Source organism: Malaclemys terrapin, chromosome 8 (genome assembly GCF_027887155.1).
Source record: "Malaclemys terrapin pileata isolate rMalTer1 chromosome 8, rMalTer1.hap1, whole genome shotgun sequence".
Classification (NCBI taxonomy): Eukaryota; Metazoa; Chordata; order Testudines; family Emydidae; genus Malaclemys; species Malaclemys terrapin.
In genome coordinates, this window is record NC_071512.1 from 42,156,117 (window position 1) to 42,176,703 (window position 20,587).

Genomic DNA, 20,587 nt, shown 5'->3' on the forward strand with positions numbered 1-20,587 from the left:
CTTCTGAAAGGTTGCCGACCCCGGACTACGGTTTTCTCAGGCCATATGCTATGGCCAGCCAGCTCTCTGTACAGCTGCTTGATCAGACCTTACTGGAGTCTCTTACATCTCTTTAAGTGGTAATGGGTTCATTTAGGTCCCATCATTGTGTGTATATACCTAGCTGCGACTGCATTTTCCAATCAGGATTACTTTGCATTCATCAACAATTTCATCTGCCATTTTGGCACCCAGATATGTAAAATCCCTTTAACTCTTCCCACTTCACTATCTGGAATTATTTTGGCTCAGCAGTAAAGTTTGCCACCTCATTATTCATCCCCTTTTCCAGATAATTTATGAATAGGTTGAACACCACCCCTCCCTGTACAGATCCTTGGGGGACCCTGCTCTTTACCTCTCGCCTACCCTTCATTTCCTATCTTCTCACCAGTTACTGACCCATGAGAGGACCTCCCCTCTTATTGCATGTCTGCTTAAGAACCTTTAGCGAGGGACTTTGTCAAAGGCTTTCCAAAAAGAACCCATATACTATGTCAACTGGATCACCCTTGTTGATGCTCTCACAGGATTCTAACAGATTAGTACCAAAAGTGCCTTCCCAAAGGCTGAAGAAGTTATGTCTGAGGTCTGCACCAACTCTATGCCTCAATACAAGATGCTACAACCCAAGGGTGAAAGCAGTACTGCTCCTTTCTTTGTGTAAAAAGCACTTTATACTTTAGGCAGAGGCAGAGCATGGTCACCTCTCTCCATCAAGCTGCAGCCTATCACACATTAAGTGGTGTGTGGATGCTGCTGGTGAGCTTTAAAAATTCCATCAGGCACTTTGATCTACTCATGCTTGAAAGATCAAAGCACACTACAGGGCTCCTAGTGAGCAGCAGGAACCACATGGCCATAGTGTGCTGCAAGCTGGGGTGTCAATCTACAGTACTCTAGCATGCACAGTAAGTGTCCATGTAGACATATTGATTAGCTTTTGAAGAGTCTGACCTTAGCAGTCACATGTGGCTATCTAGGAAGCCTGGCACCTGAGGGGCTTTCTGCCCAAGAGCAGGCCTTCCACCTATTTTCACCTTGTGCTCACACGGAGCGCTCAATGCATTCATGCTCTCTCTCAGTAGTTCTTGGAGGCTGCAGTTTATTGTAAAGACCGTGACATGTACAGAAATGGAGGCCTGGTTTAGCCAGGTTACTAGAGTGTGTAGAGAGCAATCCTGTACTGGACTCCAGGAGACTAAATAACTATTCAATCCCTCTCAGACCTCCACTTCTAGGAGAGCACTCCTTCCCAGACTGAGCAGAGGAGAGAAGTGCTACAAAGCCACAGGTCTCCAAGAAGGCCTCTACTGCAAATGCATAATATCCACTTAGAAGGAACTCCAATGTCACTAGTGTCAGAAAGATTTGTCATTAGAGGCCTTGTCTGGATCTTGTTACTTGGGGCTCAAGGGAGCATTCAATCTTGCTAGGACATACTTCTCCAGTTCCAACAGCTTTTGATAAAATATTTCAGCAGTTTCTTCCTCCACATCCACCTGCAAAAAAAATCAGAGCAGTAATATTAGACCAAGAGGGCTGCAATGTGGACTGACACAGAAACGCTGGATGTTGCCAAAGATGGGCAAAGCCAAGGACAGGCTCAGTCTCCTCCTGAAAGGCACCCACTCAGCCACTTATGCCATGTGCCCAGGGAGCTGGTTAGGACTGTAGCCCAAATGACAGAGGGCTAGCATCTCCCACAGATGAGCTACAGCCCCAAATAAAAGGAAGCTGTTTCATGTGGAATAGCATGGGGAGTCACTGCCTTTTGGGGAAGGAAAGCTCCCCCAGCATTAGCACAAGCTGCCAAGGACATGGGGGTAAACTGTAGCCTCTGCAGCAAGGAAACAGCAGCACAAGCCAGGAGGAACTTGCACAGTATACACTACTGAACCCCCCCCCCCCCCCCCAGCTCCTTCCCAAGACAGCCAGCATTAACCACAGCTGGAGGATGCAAGGGGTGAAATCCAGGCCTTTCAGCTGGAGTCATCACAGCCTAACATCTTTTACTTCACTCTGACTCTGCAGAGGGAATTCTCCTTTGCTATAGTGTAATTGGCTGTGGGTTCTGGCTCTGCTGTGACTGCAGCCCTTCAGCTGCCAAGCACCCCCTGCCTGCCCCCTGCACTCCTCCCTCTCAATTCCAGCCCTGCCTGGCCCCCTGCACTCAACTCCGGCTGTCCACCCAGAAGTAGACCAAGTGTATAATTATATCAGAACAAAGTTCTCTTTGTGAGCTCTTTGGTGCAGAGACTGTCATATCTATACCATGTCTAACACAATGGCCTGGACTACACTATGAGTTTAGTTCGAATTTAGCAGCGTTAAATCGAATTAACCCTGCACCCGTCCACACAACGAAGCCATTTACTTCGAAATAAAGGGCTCTTTGAATCGATTTTTGTACTCCTCCCCGGAGGGAGGGGGAGGATGTACCCAGAACCACCCGCAACAATGTTTTTGGCCCCATCAGGCATTGGGATCTCAACCCAGAATTCCAATGGGTGGAGGAGACTGCGGGAACTATGGGATAGCTACCCACAGTGCAACGCTCCGGAAGTTGACGCTAGCCTCAGTACAGGGACACACACCGACGAATTAATGTGCTTAGTGTGTCTGCATACACTCGACTTTATACAATCGGTTGCCAAAAATCAAATTCTGTAAATTCGGATTAATCCCGTAGTGTAGACATACCCAATGTTACAACCGCAATAGATGTATTATCTTGTGTGTTTGCTACAAAGTCAGAGTAAAACTGTACAATCAGCACAGAGCCTGCATTTTGAGGACCAGTGGAATAGAAGGGGGCTTGTCAGAGCTTCCCAAGGAGAAGGCTACAAAAGGGTGAAAAAAAAGAAAATACTCCCCCACCTCACTGAGCTACACGTCTTGGTGGGCAGCAGTGAGAGGAGATCCCTTCTTCACCTCCCAGCAGCAAAAATCCTGCAGGTCTGCTTATACCTCTCAGTGGCTCTGAAGGGAATGGGAAAGGCTAGGCCTCACGCTGGTTTTGTTTGAACTCCTGTGATCCAATTAAGTTCAAGCCAATCCCCCTACTAGTCCATTGGGCTTCCATGTCCTCTTTGCAAGAAGTTGCATCAAGCCTTGTGTTGGTGATTCTGGTCTTACCACAGAAGGGCTAGGGACATGGTGCTGTAATGCCTACTTGGATGGCCACCTACCTAGGCACTCAGCTGTTAGTACAGAGGCAATGCATTCATACAGTGAGATGCAGAGACTGGCAGGCTAGATTGGGCACAGTGCAGTAGAGTATAAATGGCAGCAAGGATGGAAGAATCAGGTCCTCAGGTAAGTGTTTTCAGCCAATATAGAACAGTCCATCTCTTACTATTTGTACTGCTGGGGGAATTCTGCATCACTGCACGTGTGCAGAATTTATGTCCCTCCCCTGATTTCTTTACTTCGCTGTAGAAAAGTGACTTTCTGACAGGGCTGTGAGAGTGGTTATGCACCATTCCCCAGCAGCATGGCCATGTTGTTTAGGGAACCCAGAGCAGCCAGCAGAGAGATAAATCACTGCAGTGGCGGGGGAGGAGGCGTGTTCTGGAGATATGCCAGTGGTGACTCCTATGATGCACTGGGCTTGCCTGCTACTCCCAGCTGGGCTGGGGGAGTACAGGACTTCCTCTTCCCCTGCAGGGTGGGGTCAGACCCACCCCCAGAAATCTCCCCCAGCTGCAGGAAGCTCTGCCCCCCACACACTGCTTCTTGCCCCCATCGCTCTTCACCACAGGGGGAGGTGTCACTGTACAGGGAGCCACTCCCCATCTGCATTTGGACCCACCCCATACCGAGAATCCCCCACCAAGCCTCACCCCTTCCATCTGGAGCACCCGCCCAGTCCCTACATCCAAACCCCCACCCCTGCTGAGCCCCCCCTTGAACCCCAGTGAGCCCCACCCACTGCACCTGGACCACCCTGAGCCCCTCCCACCCCCCCACACACTTGAACCCTGCTCCACCTAGTCCCACTCCCCCAGCACCTAGACTCCCCAAGGCCCCCACACCCAGGACCCCTCCCTTGTGCCTCCAGATCCCCTGCACCCCCACACTGAGCTACTTGCACCTAGATTGCCCCACACAGAACCCTCTCACCCCACACTTGGATCCTGCCAGGCTAAGTCTGCCTACCCACAGGCCTGACAGAGGGCAGGCCCCCAGGACGTTTCTGGGGCAGTCCTGGCCCTTGGGTTGTGTCAGGGTCAGGTGTAGCCTAAACACCAAGTCTGTGTCCAGGGGGAGGAAGCTGCAGGGTGTTCTCTGACTCTGTACAGCCAGGGGCCTGTGTTCCCCCCTGCCATGCTGGAGCCTCCACATTTGTTTATTGACAAATAAAATTTGCAGAATTTTAAAATATTGTGCACAGGTTTTTTATTTACTTGGTGCAGAATTCCCTCAAGAGTAAATTGGACTTCAGAGTCTTTGCTATATTTACCTTTCGGGACTCCACATAGTTCTTCCCCATTGGTGAAGTACAGCTGTGATATTTCATTAGTGCATCCAGTGACTCTGGCTTTTGTTTGAAGAGCCATACCTTTAAAGACAATAGCATACTTGTGAGGGCAGGCAGTCCAGCTTGTTCTGACAGCCTTACATTTTAGAACAAAACAGCCTGGCAACATGCAGGGGGAAGAGGATACCAAACTGCCCAGTTTCCTCAATTAGATATTCCACTTAAGCTCCAGAGAGGCAGCTGGCTGCTCTGCTCCCTGTGGTACTGGGAACAGCACAATCCCTGCTCCTAATAGACATTAGTCACACTTACCATGTCTTTAGAGAGATATGCCATGGTTCAACACAAGCTGCTTGTGGTTTCTGCTTGAGGCAGGAGTTACTGGGTTCAGTTCGATGACTTGTGCTGCAACCATTTGCTCTGACCTGCACAGTCCCTTCTGGCCTTACATCTATGAATACTGATGCTGGTTTCAGTAAGAGCAGAAGAGACCATCACAAGTGAGATCTAGAGACCACAGGGTCTCTCTGAAGGGGTTATTTATTTAGTAGGTGAGGGTGAAGAGCCATTTGTTTGAAGAACCTCAAATACCAGCTTAGTGTCTTAGCACTTACTATGGAAAGTGATTCAGATGTGCAGGGCAAGAGTAGAGAAACTCTGCTTTGTATGCATCCATCTGGCAGAGGAGGCATTCACAGTCAGCACCAGACACCCAGGGGCTGGGAGGAGTTACACACTGCAGACAAGCAGTGATTTGAGGTGCAAACCATGCTACGTACCTGAGCTTCTGCTCCATTGTATGGAGTTAGTGTGTAAGTCTTGGTGAAAAAGCGTATCTGAAAGAGAATAAGAAATGAGACATGAAACTTACTAGCACCTATACCTTGGAGCAGGGACTCAAAACTGAGCTCCCTGGAGGTCAGCAGCAGTATCAAGGCACAAGGCCCTCTGCTGCTAGTGGCCCAGCCAACAGCTCTCCCACCCCTTGAGTAAGGCCACCTGCCTATAGCTAGATGACCAGGTGTCCCTCTTCAGCCCAGGGCCACTGTAAAGTCACTAGAACCATCCAGATGGCCAACACACCACCACCAGGTTGCTCCCTGGCTGCTGGGGGGGGGGGGAGGGGGGGGCAGGCACAGGGGACCAGCTAGCCCCTCCCTCGATATGCCTTTCTTCTGGCCGCCTCTTTCCTGAGCTGGTTCCCAAGCAGTGGGTGGAGTACAATTTGTGACAACCTGTCATCCAATGAAAAGTGATTCAGTGAGGAGGCAGCCAGCAGAGAGAGCAGACTTATTTGGGGCTGGCACAGGCAGGTCCCAACAGCAAGCAGGTAGCAGCTTGTGGCAGCAGTGCCAAGGCCAGAGGCAGCTGATCAGGAGACAGATGAAAAGATGTCTGGCTGACGGACATAGGAAGTCTGTCTGTAGATAGTGTGTGGAATATTAGTAAAGCTGGAAAACTGAGGGCTGCAGAGGAAGAGAACAGGTACAGGATGAGATAGTAAAGGAAAGAGGCAGGGGAAAAAAAAAAAGAGTAAAGAGAGGTGAAGGAAAGTGAAGCGTATGGAAGAGGCCACTTTCCACCAGAGGTGCCAGGGAGAAACAAAATACACCTGAAAGCTGGGGACTTCACTGCTGAAGTTTGTATTCTCTTAGGAATCATCTTCCATGTGTAGGAACATTAATTGAGGGGGAGGAGTTCAGAGGCACTGATTATCTAGCTCTGTTTCTACTGGAGTGGGAAGTTTACGATATGCCAATGCTTAGTGCTTTGAAAATACCAGCCTAGTTAGTAACTATGGTTCATGTGTTCAAGAACAGTCTCAGATTTGGGGTCCCTCTGCTTTCAGTTGCCCAGTTTCTGCTTAGTTCCCAGAGGTGCTGAGCACCAATAACTCTGATTGGGGCTATGAGAGTGGTGAGTGCTCAGCACCTCTGGGAAATGAACTTAAGGCATGATGAGGCTGAGCAACCAGAGATCAAAGGCCATGGTTAAAATCTGCTTCCCCATCTAGGGGCCCCCCCACTAGCACTTCTCAGCAGCAATACTGACCTTGGGCCATAAAAGGCAATTGGTGGTAGAGTCTCCTTCCCAGCTCCAGAAAGCCTCACTCACTGCAGAGCATCACCCCACTTTGTGCTTTGGGTTAAATTAACTGAAGGGAAATTCCCAGGCTTGGCTGTTTTAAGGTTCCTTTCTCTTCTAGCCTACGCCGGTCCCAGATGCTAGCTCTCGATTCCCCAGAGGGCTACCTCTACCTGCCTGCTATCAAGGTGGAGCATAATTCACCTATAGTTCCCTAAGTATTTCAACACCTGCTAACAGAGTGAAGCGGCAGGAGACCCTTGCCATTCTGTTACAACATGCATGGCAAAGGACACACTGTACCAGGATACACTGGCTATTGCAGCACATGGCACACAGTAGTATCCCATCACAAGGCACATAACCATGGGGCACCACCTAACTGGTAGCACTGGCTTCACACCCATTTACAAACATATGAACAGGGAAAAAATGGCTGGCTATTCACCAGCCCTCTCCAAATAAGGAGCCCCATGCATCTCTTTGCTGAAACTCCACCTCCCAGACTGACCCTGCTGGTCCCAAGGGCCAAATAGTCACTTTGCTTCACATTGAGTTGGGAAGTGGCCTTTCGCCAATCTGCTGCATTTCCATTCATACTAGGAGCGAAGGACACTGTACAACTGCTTTGGTGATAAGGCACTGTGTATACCCTTAGGAGTGAAACACTCAAGACCATCCCACCCCAAAGAAGAGTTGAAAATAAACCCACATTTTCAGAGAGATTACTCACTATCCACATGATGGGCATAAGCAGCTTCCAGAAGAAAGATGGCAGAATTCCATAAGTCAGGTTAGTCATCACAAGACCTGGGCAAACTACACTGGAATACAGCCCCTGCAGAAGGGGAAGGAGAGGATACAAGCCAACAGTAAACGCTGCAAATCTGCTTGGAAAGAACACACCAGACAAGTATTTACAAGGTGGCTTGCACCTTCCAAAGGCCTCACAACGTAAAGTCAGCAGATGCCCCTGTGCAGCAGTGATCATAGAATATCAGGGTTGGAAGGGATCTCAGGAGGTCATCTAGTCCAACCCCTTGCTCAAAGCAGGACCAATCCCCAGACAGATTTTTACCCCAGTTCCCTAAATGGCCCCCTCAAGGACTGAACTCATAACCCTGGGTTTAGCAGGCCAATGCTCAAACCACTGAGCTATCCTTCCCCTATCCCCCGCAATGTGTAGAGAAGTATTACACATTCCTCATCTTTTATTTATTTATACATTAGTTAGTCCCTCTCCCACCAAACAGCAGTTAGACACCAGTAAGGGATGGCAACTCTTTCCAGAAAGAAGGCTGCCACTTATGGACTGGCACAGAACAATGGAATGAATGCTGCTTTCCCATGACAGGGAAGGCCCTGCCTCTTGTCTGAGATGGTCAACAGCTCCCACACCAGTATCGGCTGCCATGCCATAGATTTTACAGGCCATCCAGTCACATTAGATAGCCCTTCTAAAAATACTTGCCCTATCAACTCCTTCCTCTGAGCATAAGCCACATCAGTTGGCAGAGGTTTCCCTTACAGGCAGGTTATTCTATAGTTGTCCCATATGAGCTGCTTGCACCTTCCGCTAAAATGTTTCTTAGCCAGTCTTAGGCAGGTTGCTAGACTAGATGGACTGCTTAATTTGTATGACAGAGCAGGCCAATCATCATGTGGATGACTCCACAGAATGGAAGGTTTATTATACATCAATACAATGCAGCCAGCGAAGACAGATAATGTCTGTCCCAAAGACAAGACTACAGCTTCCAAGTATTCTGAAGGTAAGAGCTCAATTATGCTCAAGTAAGCAACGTCTGCAAACATTCCCCACCACATCCTACCAACCATACCTATTTGAAACTCACTCTTGGATGTGAAGGAGCTTAGCTATCGATTAAGCAACTGAACACTGCTATGTGGAAACAATTATGCATCAACATACTACTGCCACTGAAGAGCATCCCACCTTATCAACATTTCTGAGGCCCACGTATGACAGCTTTCTGCATCATACCATAGGGAAGACACCCTCACCTGCTTGTTAAAGTGCTTGTTCAGAGCCACACTAGCAAGGTCAGTGGCATATTTGGAGGAACTGTAAGGCTCTTTGCCTTTGCTGTGCTGGTAGTCAGTGAGACTGAAAGCAGACTTCCTGGCGTTGCTGGAAGAGGTCCAGATAAGCAGGGAGGGCTTTTCAAGGCAACATAGCAGAGGCTCAAGCTGCCGAATCTAAGGAGATGAGAGAGTTATTGTCCTGGGATAACTACTGAAATGGATATTTGAAAATAATTCCCATTTCTCAGTTACACTGGTCTAGAGGCCAGGGGTTTGGGTTAACTGACTGCACAAGAAACGAGTAAGTGGGGAATCATGTCACTGGTGTACCTCAGACCCAGATCCTGGTTGGTAGCATTTTATAGCCTGTTTGCATTCACTTTGCACAGAAGACAGGCTGCAAAGTAGTGAGAACCAGGTCTGTGTTTCTCTTAGGAGCCAACATGTCTGCTGGCTGTGCAGAGTAACCCTGAAGTAATTCTAACTCTTTCAGTAATCAGTGTTGCCTGCACATTGGGAAATCCCAGACCTGGCTGTCATTCAGCCACTAGGAGACAGCTGACCAGGCCAGGGTATGTACAGGGGATGGTGTGGACTCCTGCCCTATGTCTGGGCCACTGCACATTACTCAACTACAGTCCAGACTGGGTCAATGTACAGGAACATTGGAAGAGAGTTGAAACTGACTCATTTAATTCCTGCTCTACCTAAAATTGCACACTGACTGCCAGAAGCAGCTTTACCAATATAAAGTGCCCAAAGAGGTTGGTTTCAAACACAGCCTGCAGGCCATCTGCAGTGATGCAGTCTTCTTGAGTTATCAGCCCCTCCGCTGTGCTCAGCATGTGTACTGCTTTCCTGGAATACAAGATGACAGATTTTAGACAGAGCTACAGCTTCTTCAGGTGACAATTTTATTGAACAATTCTAAGGGCTGGTCTTCACTACCCGCCCGGATCGGCGGTAGAAAATCGATCTCTCAGGGATCGATTTAATGCGTCTCGTCAGGACACGATAATCGATCCCTGAATCGACACGCGTACTCCACCAGCCCAGGTAGGAGTAAGCGCCTTCGACGGGGAAGCCGCGGCGGTCGATTTGCCGCCGTCCTCACAGCGGGGTAAGTCGGATCAGATATGTCAAATTCAGCTACGCTATTCCCGTAGCTGAATTTGCATATCTGAAATCGGTCCCCCCCATCGTGTAGACATAGCCTAAAACATTCCCACTTACCAGTTTTAGTATTTTGACCAGCCCTAAAAAAAAAAAAATTGGTTCTGCAAGGAGTTTTCCAAATTCAGAAGCAGTTTTTATTTTGAAGGTTCAAAATAGTTTTTGGTTTTTCAAAAAAAATCACTTTTTAAAAAGGAAGAATTCTAATAATCTTAAATATTTAACAGCATAAATTTTGAAAAACAAAGATCCCAGTGCCGGAGTTTGTTTGCTTTGTATTTTTAAAAACAAAAAATTGTTTAAAGTAGTCTTTCAACTGAACTTTGAAAGCCAGCTCCCATTTTTATTGAGATTTGATTTTAGAGATTTGTTATTACAACAGAAAACAGTTTAAAGAAAAAAAACTGATCAGGTTGCTGCTCACAAACTAAATGGGAGCCTGTAACATGGGCTGTAACTCAGAGGAAAAGCAGTCTAGAGTGGTTAAAGCAAATGATAAGAGTCTGGAGTTCCTGGCTCAGTCAGTCACTGAATTTGCACTCACTTAACTTCCATGACTCGTTTTCCCTATAGCTATGGAGAGAAAGAGATGGGGATGACCTATTTCCCTACTTCAGAGGGATACAACAAATCATAATTCATTGCTCTTTGAGAAGTACTTGATGCCCTGCAATATTGTGGCTGATCTGCTCTCTCCCAGCCTCCTGTGCACACCTACAGGCTGATCCTAAAGACTCAATGAAGGCTGTATGGTGACCCATTTCTATTAGTATTTTTGCCTCCCCACCCACAACCCCCATCTCATGCCCAGTAGGCCATTAATACATTTGAGTTGCCTGGTGGAATTCATTCCTCCTTCCAGCTATCAAATCCACCTACAGAACCAGTTTTGCCTCCACACTTTTATGCTGTTACAAGACCTGTGTATACATCAGCCTACATTAAGGGTATGATTTTTTTTTACGGAGATGGTTACATTGGTATAAAAATGCCTTATACCAGTATAGCTTACTCCCCCTTCCCATACAGGAATCAACTGTACCAGTATAAGCACTTGTATACCAGTAACGGTCTGCATGATGTGAGCTGTACCGCTCCAACCATACCAGTACAGTTAAAGCTTTCCATGTTTGAGAAGTGAGCAAATGGATCTAGGCCTTCTTCAAACTGTTCAAGCCGCCCATCCTCAGCCTTGGCTCACATCCAGTTTCTCTTCTCCTGTTAACATCTGTGTTTAACAGCTTGAAAAGATCCTGTCAGAGGCAGAGACCTGACACTACCTTAACTACAGCTTCCCCAGCAGTCTCAACTCTACTTTTGATTTTCATCTGCCAATCAAGATCTTGCTGGTCTCTTTAAACAGAGAAGTTGCCTACCACCACCTCACCTCCCCCTCCCCACTTCACTAGAGGCTCAAGCCTCAGAAGCCCCTTACTTCTGCCTGCTATCCCTTTAATACCATTCCCTACTTCAATACATGCATCTCCTTCCTTCTCAGTTTCCCCACTGTCTTAAACATACTGTTCCCCCATGCTCTCAACAACCTTCTCTAGACCAGGGGTTCTCACAACAAACTTTTTGGTGCCCATGTAATAACCTCGCGACTCCCTGAGGGGTTATGACCCCCCATTTGAGAACCCCTGTTATAATCCATTGAATCCAGTTTGGCAAGCCTTTCTGCTTTACCTGGACTGTAAACTCTTCTGAGCAGAAGGCCTTTGTAGGCCACCACGCACATTTATGACTTTCTAAGTAATGACTATAACAAAAAGAAGATCTGTTCACCTTTTAGCTAACCACCCACTCATTCAGTGTTTCATTAACCATCCCTCACATTATCAGCCATCCGAAATCTCAGTGAATCACTGGAACATTCATTCATGCCATCATCCATTTCTTATCTCCCCTCCCTCTACTCATCCAAGGACAAAACTAGAAAGAGAAAAGTATCTGACTGTTACTTAAGGATGGTATCTTGTACCCAGAAAAGAGACCAGAGATCAGTGCTTTGAAGCTAATGTGGGTATTTGGCATGATCCCAGCATTCAGGAAAAGATAGTCCAAGCGCTGAAACCTACACAAAGGAAACACAAACAGTATGGTTGGTTATGGCTATTACCTATAGCATATCGTGTAAACACACCACACACACCCCAACACAGCTAATGCTAGCTCACAATGGAGACAGGAGCTCAGAGACCAGTCATTTCTGTATTTTGAAGTTCAAAGTAGTATTAAGCTAATCATGAAGATGTCATTTCACAAAATAAAACTAGACATGATCCAGAGCTAGGATCCAGAATAAGTTTCCCCAGATTCTGAGAATACTTGGATTCAGAATTCTTGACTGAGCCCATTATAGGGATTTGAATGGTAAAATTCAATCTGAATATAAAATCCCACAAAATCTGGAGTGGGGGGGGGGGGTGTCAAATCTAGAGTTCTTAAAATATAACTGATGCCCACAAGTAATCCATTTTCCAAACTTCTGTATGCTTCAAATTTCAGTTAGCTATCCAGGATTTTCTTCAAGAGAAAATAAGATTAGGTTAATTCAATGGGATTTAGGCACCTAACATCCACAGGCTAATATCTGTTGGGACTGGGATTTTTAGAACACAGATATCACCATAGTAACTCTGCAGTTACTACTTTCCAACTAAATCCCAAAGCAGTGTGTAAACAAAACTTCACCACCCCTGAAACATAGGGAAGTGAAGATCTCAGACATGTCTTGACCTGCAATGGAAGAATCAGATTTCCTATTGTTGCCACCATCAGTTCAGCTCCTTTGGGGAGGTTGGAAGCAATACTGGGAGCCTTAGTACATATATCCTGAGGCTGATGCATTTTTGCTGTGTTGTCTAACCCTCTCAGATCAGATTTAGATGGCTCTCCTGTTTCAGAAGAGCTAGTGGAAGCAACACTGGGGAGTGTCTAACTAAAAAGCCCAAGGTAGCCAAAGGCTTTAGAGAAACTTGGAAAGCCAACTCTCCTGTTCAAGATATGACATTGTGGCCACCAACATTAAGGCAAGTGGCAAACAGACCACTTCCTGTCTGGAGCTACCCTGTGCTCCTTGTTTCAGGGAAAAGCTTTAGCATTTCAGGCTCGGTGTACTTTTGGACTGTGGTAGGTGAAAGAGGTCACCGCAGTAGCTGAAAAGGTAAGATTGGTGGTGATGGGGGGAGGGGAGAAGAGAGAGACAACAGCAGGGGACTGGACTAGATGACCTCCTGAGGTCTCTTCCAACCCTAATCTTCTATGATTTTATGACTGCTGCCTGAAACAAATGCAAGCTGGGCAAGGAGTCCCCCTTTGCCCTATGCACACTAGAGAATGGCATTTGGAAGAGGGATTTGAACAGCACATGTGAGCTCAAGGAGGGCACCTCTTAGCCCTTTCCCCCCGATTCAGAGTGAAAAAAACTGACTGTGCTTCAGGCTTATTCCCAGGCCTGGCTCCCAGTGCCACAGGCAGCACAGGGTGGGCCGGGGAGAGACACCTGCTGGATGCAGCAGAGAGGGCCGGTTCTAGGCACCAGCAAAACAAGCTGCGGCACATTTTTAGGGGCAGCATTCTGGCGCGGGCCATGCCGCCCCTAAAAATGTGCCCCGGCCGCCCTAACTCACCTCCACTGCTGCCACTCGCGCGCCGCTGCTCGCCCTCCCTCCCAGGCTCTCAAACCCGGGAGGGAGGGGGAGATCCTGAGCAGCTGTCGCAGGCGAAACAGCTGATTCGCTCCCGGCTTGGGATCTCTCCCTCCCTCCCAGGTTTGAGAGCCTGGGAGGGAGGGGGAGACCCTGAGTGGCCGCAGCGCACATGCTGCTTCTCCCTCTCCCTTCCTCCCTCCTAGGCTTGAGAGCCTGGGGGGAGGAGGCAGGGCTGGGGGATTTGGGGAAGGGGCGGAGTTGAGGCGGGGCCGGGGGGGGATAAGAAAAAAACGAGGGGGGGGCCAGCCAAAATTGTTTTTGCTTGGGGCGGCAAAAATCCTAGAGCCGGACCTGGCAGCAGATTGAGCTGGAGGGGTCCCTATTGCCCGCTCACCTCAGCCAGTGCTAGGGGCACAGCACCCACCCTCCTCGAGCCCGGGCGGACGCCACACACCTGCACTGGATCTCGCTGGCTGCCCGCAGGACGGACTCCAGGCTGCTGACATCCAGGCGCACGAGGGTGACCTGGGCGGCCGGGTGGGCGGCCAGCAGCACGGCCTTGGTGGCAGCGGCCTTCTGCATACTCCGGCAGGCCAGGCACAGCCGGACGCCAGCGTCCTCCCGCAGCAACCGCTTGCATAGGGCGGAGCCGATACCACTGCAATAGCCCAGGGAGAGAAGAGCCCGGTCAGCGCAGGGCCGCCGCCTCCAACCCCAACCCGAGCGAGCCCGCTCGCCCCGGAGGTCCCATCCGCTCTTAGAGAGCCCGTCCCACACAGAGACAGAGCCCCGCCAGATGGACGAGCGTGTTCCCGCCTTCCCCCACCTCACCTGCTAGCACCGGTGACCAGCACCACGGGTTGCATCGCGCGGTCCAGAGCGGGCACAATAAACTAACGAACTTCACCGTGCGCCATTATAGACCGCGCGCACGGCCTCACCCCTCGGCGGCCAGAACGCCACTCGGGCAGCCCCGCCTACTCTGGTTCGTCTCCCCATCGGCCTCGCTCCCGTAGACACCGCCCCGCACAGCAACCATCCAAGCAGGGAGTTCGCGGGGGCCCTTTGCCGTGGTGTGACTGTGGGTTCATGGGCGGGCACGGGCTGAGCGGCGCCCAATCATCGCGGGGCTGCTTGGGCGCTCAGGAAAGGTGGAGTGGGCCGAGTGGAGCCCCGCCCGCAATGACAGCGGGGCTCCTGGCCCCTGCCCCATGGCAGGCGCGGACTTGTAGCTTAGGGTTACAATAGTTCCAGTTCCCCAGTCGAGGTGCTGTGCAGGGCGGGATACAGTTTCTATTTGGAATAGCTAACATGTACAAATAAGTGTAATGGCCTCCCAAGTAAATGTCAATCCCATGTCTCTGCAGACAGGCCACCCAGGCATATTTCTCTGTAGAGCTCATCTTTCCCAGCCCATCCCAGCAGTGGCTGATGGCTCAGCAAGTAGCCATGAAAGTCTTAGCAAGATGTGGGCCTGATGTTGTACTGTACACGCAGGATCCCTTTCAGCAACGCAACAGTCTTAAGTCTATCTCCCCTTGTAAGTACTCTCACACTTCTTATCAAACTGTCTGTACTGGGCTAGCTTGATTATCACTTCAAAAGTTTTTTTCTCTTAATTAATTGGCCTCTCAGGGTTGGTAAGACAACTCCCACCTGTTTATGCTCTCTGTATGTGTGTATATATATCTCCTCAATATATGTTCCATTCTATATGCATCCGAAGAAGTGGGCTGTAGTCCACGAAAGCTTATGCTCTAATAAATTTGTTAGTCTCTAAGGTGCCACAAGTACTCCTGTTCTTCTTGCTTTAGCCAAGAATGCATTACATCAAGTCCCTCCTTGCACTTTTGTGATAGTCTATTCCATTTTGTTCACCACTTTTATAAGACTCTGATAACTTTTGCACAAAGTGATATAAGAATGAGAGACAGTGGCTTCCACTTCACTTCAAGTTCTTCTCCTCGCCCCATCTCTCTGCTCATGATATCAAGGAATACCTGAAGGACAGTGAACTAAGCAGGAGGCAGCCCAGTTCTGAGAAGAAGCCAAGCCTGTGAAATTTACTACAGCTTGTGGTGAGAGAAATGCTTTTGCTTTTAAGTTCACTTAACTTGTTATTAAGTTAGGTATTAGCTTGTGTTTTTATCTTTTTATTTTCTTTTGTAATCAATCCTGACTTTTATGTATCAGCACTTGTAGTCACTTAAGTTTATTAACTACAGAAAGATAGATTTTACCAGTGTATTTAGATTAAAGTGCCTGAGAAACTCCACTTCAGATAACAAGATTTGCGCATATCATTTTTCTTTGATAAAATGACAGACTTTCTGGGAGCTTGTATTGTTCAGGAGGTACTGAGCAGTACAAGACATATTTCTGGGTGAAAGTCTGGGACTGAGAATCTGCTGGTATTCTTCTGCAATGTAATTCATGAGTGACTAGCTAGCAACACTAAATACTGAGTAGCTGGGAGCAAGTTACATGCTGGAGGCTGTGTGTGGCGGGACAGGAGTAGCTGTTCATCAGCAAAGCAGTGTAAAAAGAATCCCAGATTGGAGAACTGAAGAGACAGCTATTCAGCGGTCCAGATTGAACCTGGGGTATGTCACAGCCAGCAGTCCCTTAACTTTCAGCGACATGAGGTTCTGGGTCTTGTGTTCAAGGCCTGGTCTACACTACGACTTTAATTCGGATTTAGCAGCATTAATTCGAATTAACCCTGCACCCGTCCACACAACGACACCATTTAATTCGAAATAAAGGGCTCTTTAAATCGATTTCTGTACTCCACCCGGACGAGCGGAGTAGCGCCAAAATCGATTTTAGCATTTCGAATTAGGGTTAGTGTGGCCGCAGTTCGATGGTATTGGCCTCCGGGAGCTATCCCACAGTGCACCATTGTGACCGCTCTGGACAGCAATCTGAACTCGGATGCACTGGCCAGGTAGACAGTAAAAGCCCCGCGAACATTGGAATTTCATTTCCTGTTTGCCCAGCGTGGAGAGCACAGGTGACCACAGATAGCTCATCAGCACAGGTAACCATGCAGGCCGATAATCGAAAAAGAGCACCAGCATGGACCGTACCGGAGGTACTGGATCTGATCGCTATATGGGGAGAGGATTCAGTGCTAGCAGAACTTCATTCTAAAAGACGAAATGCCAAAACTTTTGAAAAAATCTCCAAGGGCATGATGGAGAGAGGCCACAATAGGGACTCAGATCAGTGCCGCGTGAAAGTCAAGGAGCTCAGACAAGCCTATCAAAAAACAAAGGAGGCAAACGGTCGCTCCGGGTCAGAGCCGCGGACATGCCGCTTCTACGCCGAGCTGCATGCAATTCTAGGGGGGGCCGCCACCACTACCCCACCTGTGACCGTGGATTCCGGGTCGGGGATAGTCTCATCAGCTACACCTGAGGATTCTGCGGATGGGGAGGAGGAGGAGGAGGAGGACGAGCTTGCAGAGAGCACCCAGCACTCCGTTCTCCCCAACAGCCAGGATCTTTTTCTCAGCCTGACTGAAGTACCCTCCCAAGCCTCCCAAGCTAGTATCCAAGACCGTGACCCCATGGAAGGGACCTCAGGTGAGTTTACCTTTTAAAATATAAAACTTGTTTTAAAAGCAAGCGTTTTTTAATGATTACTTTGCCCTGAGGACTTGGGATGCATTCGCAGCCAGTATAGCTACTGGAAAAGTCTGTTAACGTGTCTGGGGATGGAGCGGAAATCCTCCAGGGACATCTCCATGAAGCTCTTCTGGAGGTACTCCAAAAGCCTTGCCACAAGGTTTCTGGGCAGTGCAGCTTTATTCCGTCCTCCATGGTAGGACACTTGACCACGCCATGCTTGCAGCAAGTAATCTGGTATCATTGCCTGACAAAGCCTGGCAGCATATGGTCCCGGTGTTTGCTGGCATTCAAGCAACATCCGTTCTTTATCTTGCTGTGTAATCCTCAGGAAAGTGATATCGCTCATGGTAACCTGGTTGAAATACGGGAACTTAATTAAGGGGACAGAGGTGGCCGTTCCTACTGGGCTGTTTGCCTGTGGCTGAAAAGAAATCCTTCCCTGAAGTTGGCCAAGCGCGGGGGGGGAACTGGCCCTGAGCTTTTCGCGTTTGGCTAGCAGGGATCTTCCCTGTTACCAGCCACGCGGTGGGGGGAGGGGTACAGCGATCATCCCAGAGAATTCATAGCGGGAAGCGGGGCGGGGAGGTTAGTTTGGTTTCTGCAGGGATCTTCCCTGATACCTGCCATGCAGTGGGGGGGAGGGATAAAGCGATCATCCCAGAGAATTGGATGGGGGGGGTTAGTTTGTTTTCTGCTGCTGAAGGTTAACAGGAAAACCGCAGCAGGCAACGGGCTTTGCTTGGTATGTGGGAAAGGAGGGCGCAGAAGCCGAAAGACAGTGGCTTACCATGGCTGCATGCAAGCTGAATTCTATTGCCCGGACCTGCGTCTGTGATCTCTATAGCCACAGGCACTCAATATTAAGATGGAAATTGCGACCTTGTACTGAAATCACATGTGCTATGTAATGTGAATAGTGTTTTTCACCAAGAAAGAGTATAAGCATTGTTCTGTAAAATGTATCATTTTAAAAACTTCTCTCCTTTTTTTCAACCCTCCCTCCAGCAGCTGCAAATTTTTAAAGCCTCCCTCCTCCGTCCCGAAGGCTATCTCAGATAAGGCGGCATAGAAAGAGGACGCGAGACGACATGTTCATGGAAATAATGGAATGCACCCGCAATGAAAGAGCTCATTTGAATGAGTGGAAGGACACGGTATCTAAATTTAGGAAAGATGCCAGTGAACGTGAGGTCATGAGGGACGCTCGAGATGAGAGGTGGCAGGCTGCAACGCTGGGGCTGCTGCGGGAGCAAACGGACATGTTCCGGCGTCTGGTGGAGCTTCAGGAACGGCAGCCGGATGACAGAGTGCCGCTGCAGCTGCTGTATAACCTCCCTCCCCCCTCACCATGTTTCATATCCTCCTTACCCAGACGTGTAAGAATGCGGGGGGGGGGGAGGCTCCGTGCACCCTCCCACTCCACCCCAGTGGACAGCCCAATTCAAAGTCATTACATTGAATTTGTTCAGTGGCCTTTTACTTCCCTCCTATCCTCCTCCCAAACCTCACCCAGATTACCTTGTTGGTTCTCTCCCTATGTTTATAATCAGTTAATAAAGAATACATGATTTTTAAACGATAGTGACTTTATTTCCTTTGAAAGAAAGCTGGGGGAACGGGGAGGGTGGGTTCCTTACAGAGAATGAATGAGTCAATAAAGGGGGCAGGTTTTCATGAAGGAGAAACAAACAGAAATTTCACACTGTAGCCTGGCCAGTCATGAAACTGGTTTTCAAAGCCTCTCTGATGCACAGTGCTTCCTGGTGTGCTCTTCTAATCGCCCTGGTGTCTGGCTGCGTGTAATCAGCAGCCAGGTGATTTGCCTCAGCCTCTCACCCTGCCATAAAGGTCTCCCCCTTACTTTCACAGAGATTGTGGAGCACACAGCAAGCAGAAATAACAATGGGGAGATTTCTTTGGCTGAGGTCAGAGCGAGTCAGTAGCGATCTCCAACGACCTTTTAAACGGCCAAATGCACATTCTACCACCATTCTGCACTTGCTCAGACTGTAGTTAAACAGCTCCTGACTCCTGTCCAGGCTGCCTGTGTATGGCTTCATGAGCCATGGCATTAAGGGGTAGGCTGGGTCATTTCAACATCCCCAACGGTTATTTTCTGGTCCGGGAAGTAAGTCCTTGCTGCAGCCCTTTAAACAGAGTAGTGTTCCTGAAGACACGAACATCATGAACCCTTCCCGGCCAGCCCACGTTGATGTTGGTGAAACGTCCCTTGTGATCCACAAATACCCCTTGCGGTTTATGTACTGGGTACCCTGGTGCTCCGGGGCCAAGATAGGGATGTGGGTTCCATCTATCGCCCCACCACAGTTAGGGAATCCCATTGCAGCAAAGCCATCCACTATGACCTGCACATCTCCCAGAGTCACTAGCTTTCGTAGCAGCACCTCAGTGATTACTTTGGGGACTTGCATCACAGCAGCCCCCACAGTAGATTTGCCCACTCCAAATTGATTCCCGACTGACCGGTAGCTGTCTGGTGTTGCAAGCTTCCAAAGGGCTATTGCCACTCACTTCTCAACTATGAGGGCTGCTCTCATCTTGGTATTCTGGCGCTTCAGGGCAGGGGAAAGCAAGTCACAAAGTTCCAAGAAAGTGCCCTTACGCATGCGAAAGTTTCGCAGCCACTGGGAATCGTCCCACACCTGCAACACTATGCAGTCCCACCAGTCTGTGCTTGTTTCCTGGGCCCAGAATCGGCGTTCCACGGCTATAACCTGCCCCATTAACAGCATGATCTCCAAAGCACCGGGTCCCGTGGTTCGATAGAATTCCATGTCCATATCCTCATCACTCTCCTCGCCGCGCTGCCGTAGCCTGCTTCTCGCCACCTGGTTTTCCAGGTTCTTGTTCAGCATAAACTGCACAATAAGGCACGAGGTATTTACAATGTTCATGACTGCTGTCTTGAGCTGAGCGGGCTCCATGCTTGCCGTGGTATGGCATTTGCACTGTTCACCCAGGAAAAAGGAGCGAAACGGTTGGCAGAACCACCCGCGACAATGTTTTTGGCCCCATCAGGCATTGGGATCTCAACCCAGAATTCCAATGGGCGGAGGAGACTGCGGGAACTATGGGATAGCTACCCACAGTGCAACGCTCCGGAAATCGACGCTAGCCCCGGTACATGGACACACACCGCCGAATTAATGTGCTTAGTGTGGTTGCATACATTCGATTTTATACAACCTGTTTTTCAAATTCGAATTATATAAATTCGGATTAATCTCGTAGTATAGACATACCCCAAGAACAGCGTGCACAGTGTCGAAGCTTTTCACCACTTCCACAGTGGAGTTGTTTTCCCTATTTCCTGAATGTGTGAATGGAATGCACTGATGAGTGAGTGCATGTACCAGAGTAAATCTCGTTGAACTCATCTTCGAAAAATTTCTTAATCACAGTGGGTGGTTTGTCCTCTGACAGGACGAACGACTTCAAGGGCGGAAACATCTGTA

The 20,587-nt window shown here is 48.9% G+C and overlaps 2 protein-coding genes across 6 annotated transcripts; one reads left to right on the forward strand and one right to left on the reverse strand.

Moving 5' to 3' along the window:
- Positions 1–1,127: 1,127 nt before the first annotated feature.
- On the reverse strand, positions 1,128–14,624 carry HSD17B7 (hydroxysteroid 17-beta dehydrogenase 7). Of its 4 annotated transcripts, XM_054038464.1 has the most exons (9): positions 14,311–14,549; positions 13,934–14,137; positions 11,808–11,900; positions 9,397–9,511; positions 8,633–8,827; positions 7,341–7,445; positions 5,302–5,358; positions 4,505–4,603; positions 1,128–1,541 (listed from the first exon to the last, which is right to left on the reverse strand). In XM_054038464.1, the coding sequence occupies exons 1-9, from the start codon at positions 14,343–14,345 to the stop codon at positions 1,440–1,442; spliced, it is 1,005 nt and encodes a 334-aa protein (XP_053894439.1). In that variant the 5' UTR covers positions 14,346–14,549; the 3' UTR covers positions 1,128–1,439. The 4 variants fall into 4 exon arrangements, with proteins under 4 accessions (XP_053894439.1, XP_053894440.1, XP_053894441.1 ...); XM_054038465.1 differs by lacking the exon at positions 11,808–11,900 and having other exon boundaries at positions 14,311–14,552; XM_054038466.1 differs by lacking the exons at positions 1,128–1,541; positions 4,505–4,603 and adding an exon at positions 4,610–5,090 and having other exon boundaries at positions 5,299–5,358; positions 14,311–14,576.
- Positions 14,625–15,939: 1,315 nt separating this feature from the next.
- On the forward strand, positions 15,940–18,608 carry LOC128842446 (myb/SANT-like DNA-binding domain-containing protein 2). Of its 2 annotated transcripts, none has more exons than XM_054038468.1 (2): positions 15,940–17,066; positions 18,117–18,608. In XM_054038468.1, exons 1-2 carry the CDS (start codon positions 16,343–16,345, stop codon positions 18,131–18,133), a joined length of 741 nt encoding a protein of 246 aa, XP_053894443.1. In that variant the 5' UTR covers positions 15,940–16,342; the 3' UTR covers positions 18,134–18,608. The 2 variants fall into 2 exon arrangements, with proteins under 2 accessions (XP_053894443.1, XP_053894444.1); XM_054038469.1 differs by having other exon boundaries at positions 18,120–18,608.
- Positions 18,609–20,587: the final 1,979 nt, after the last annotated feature.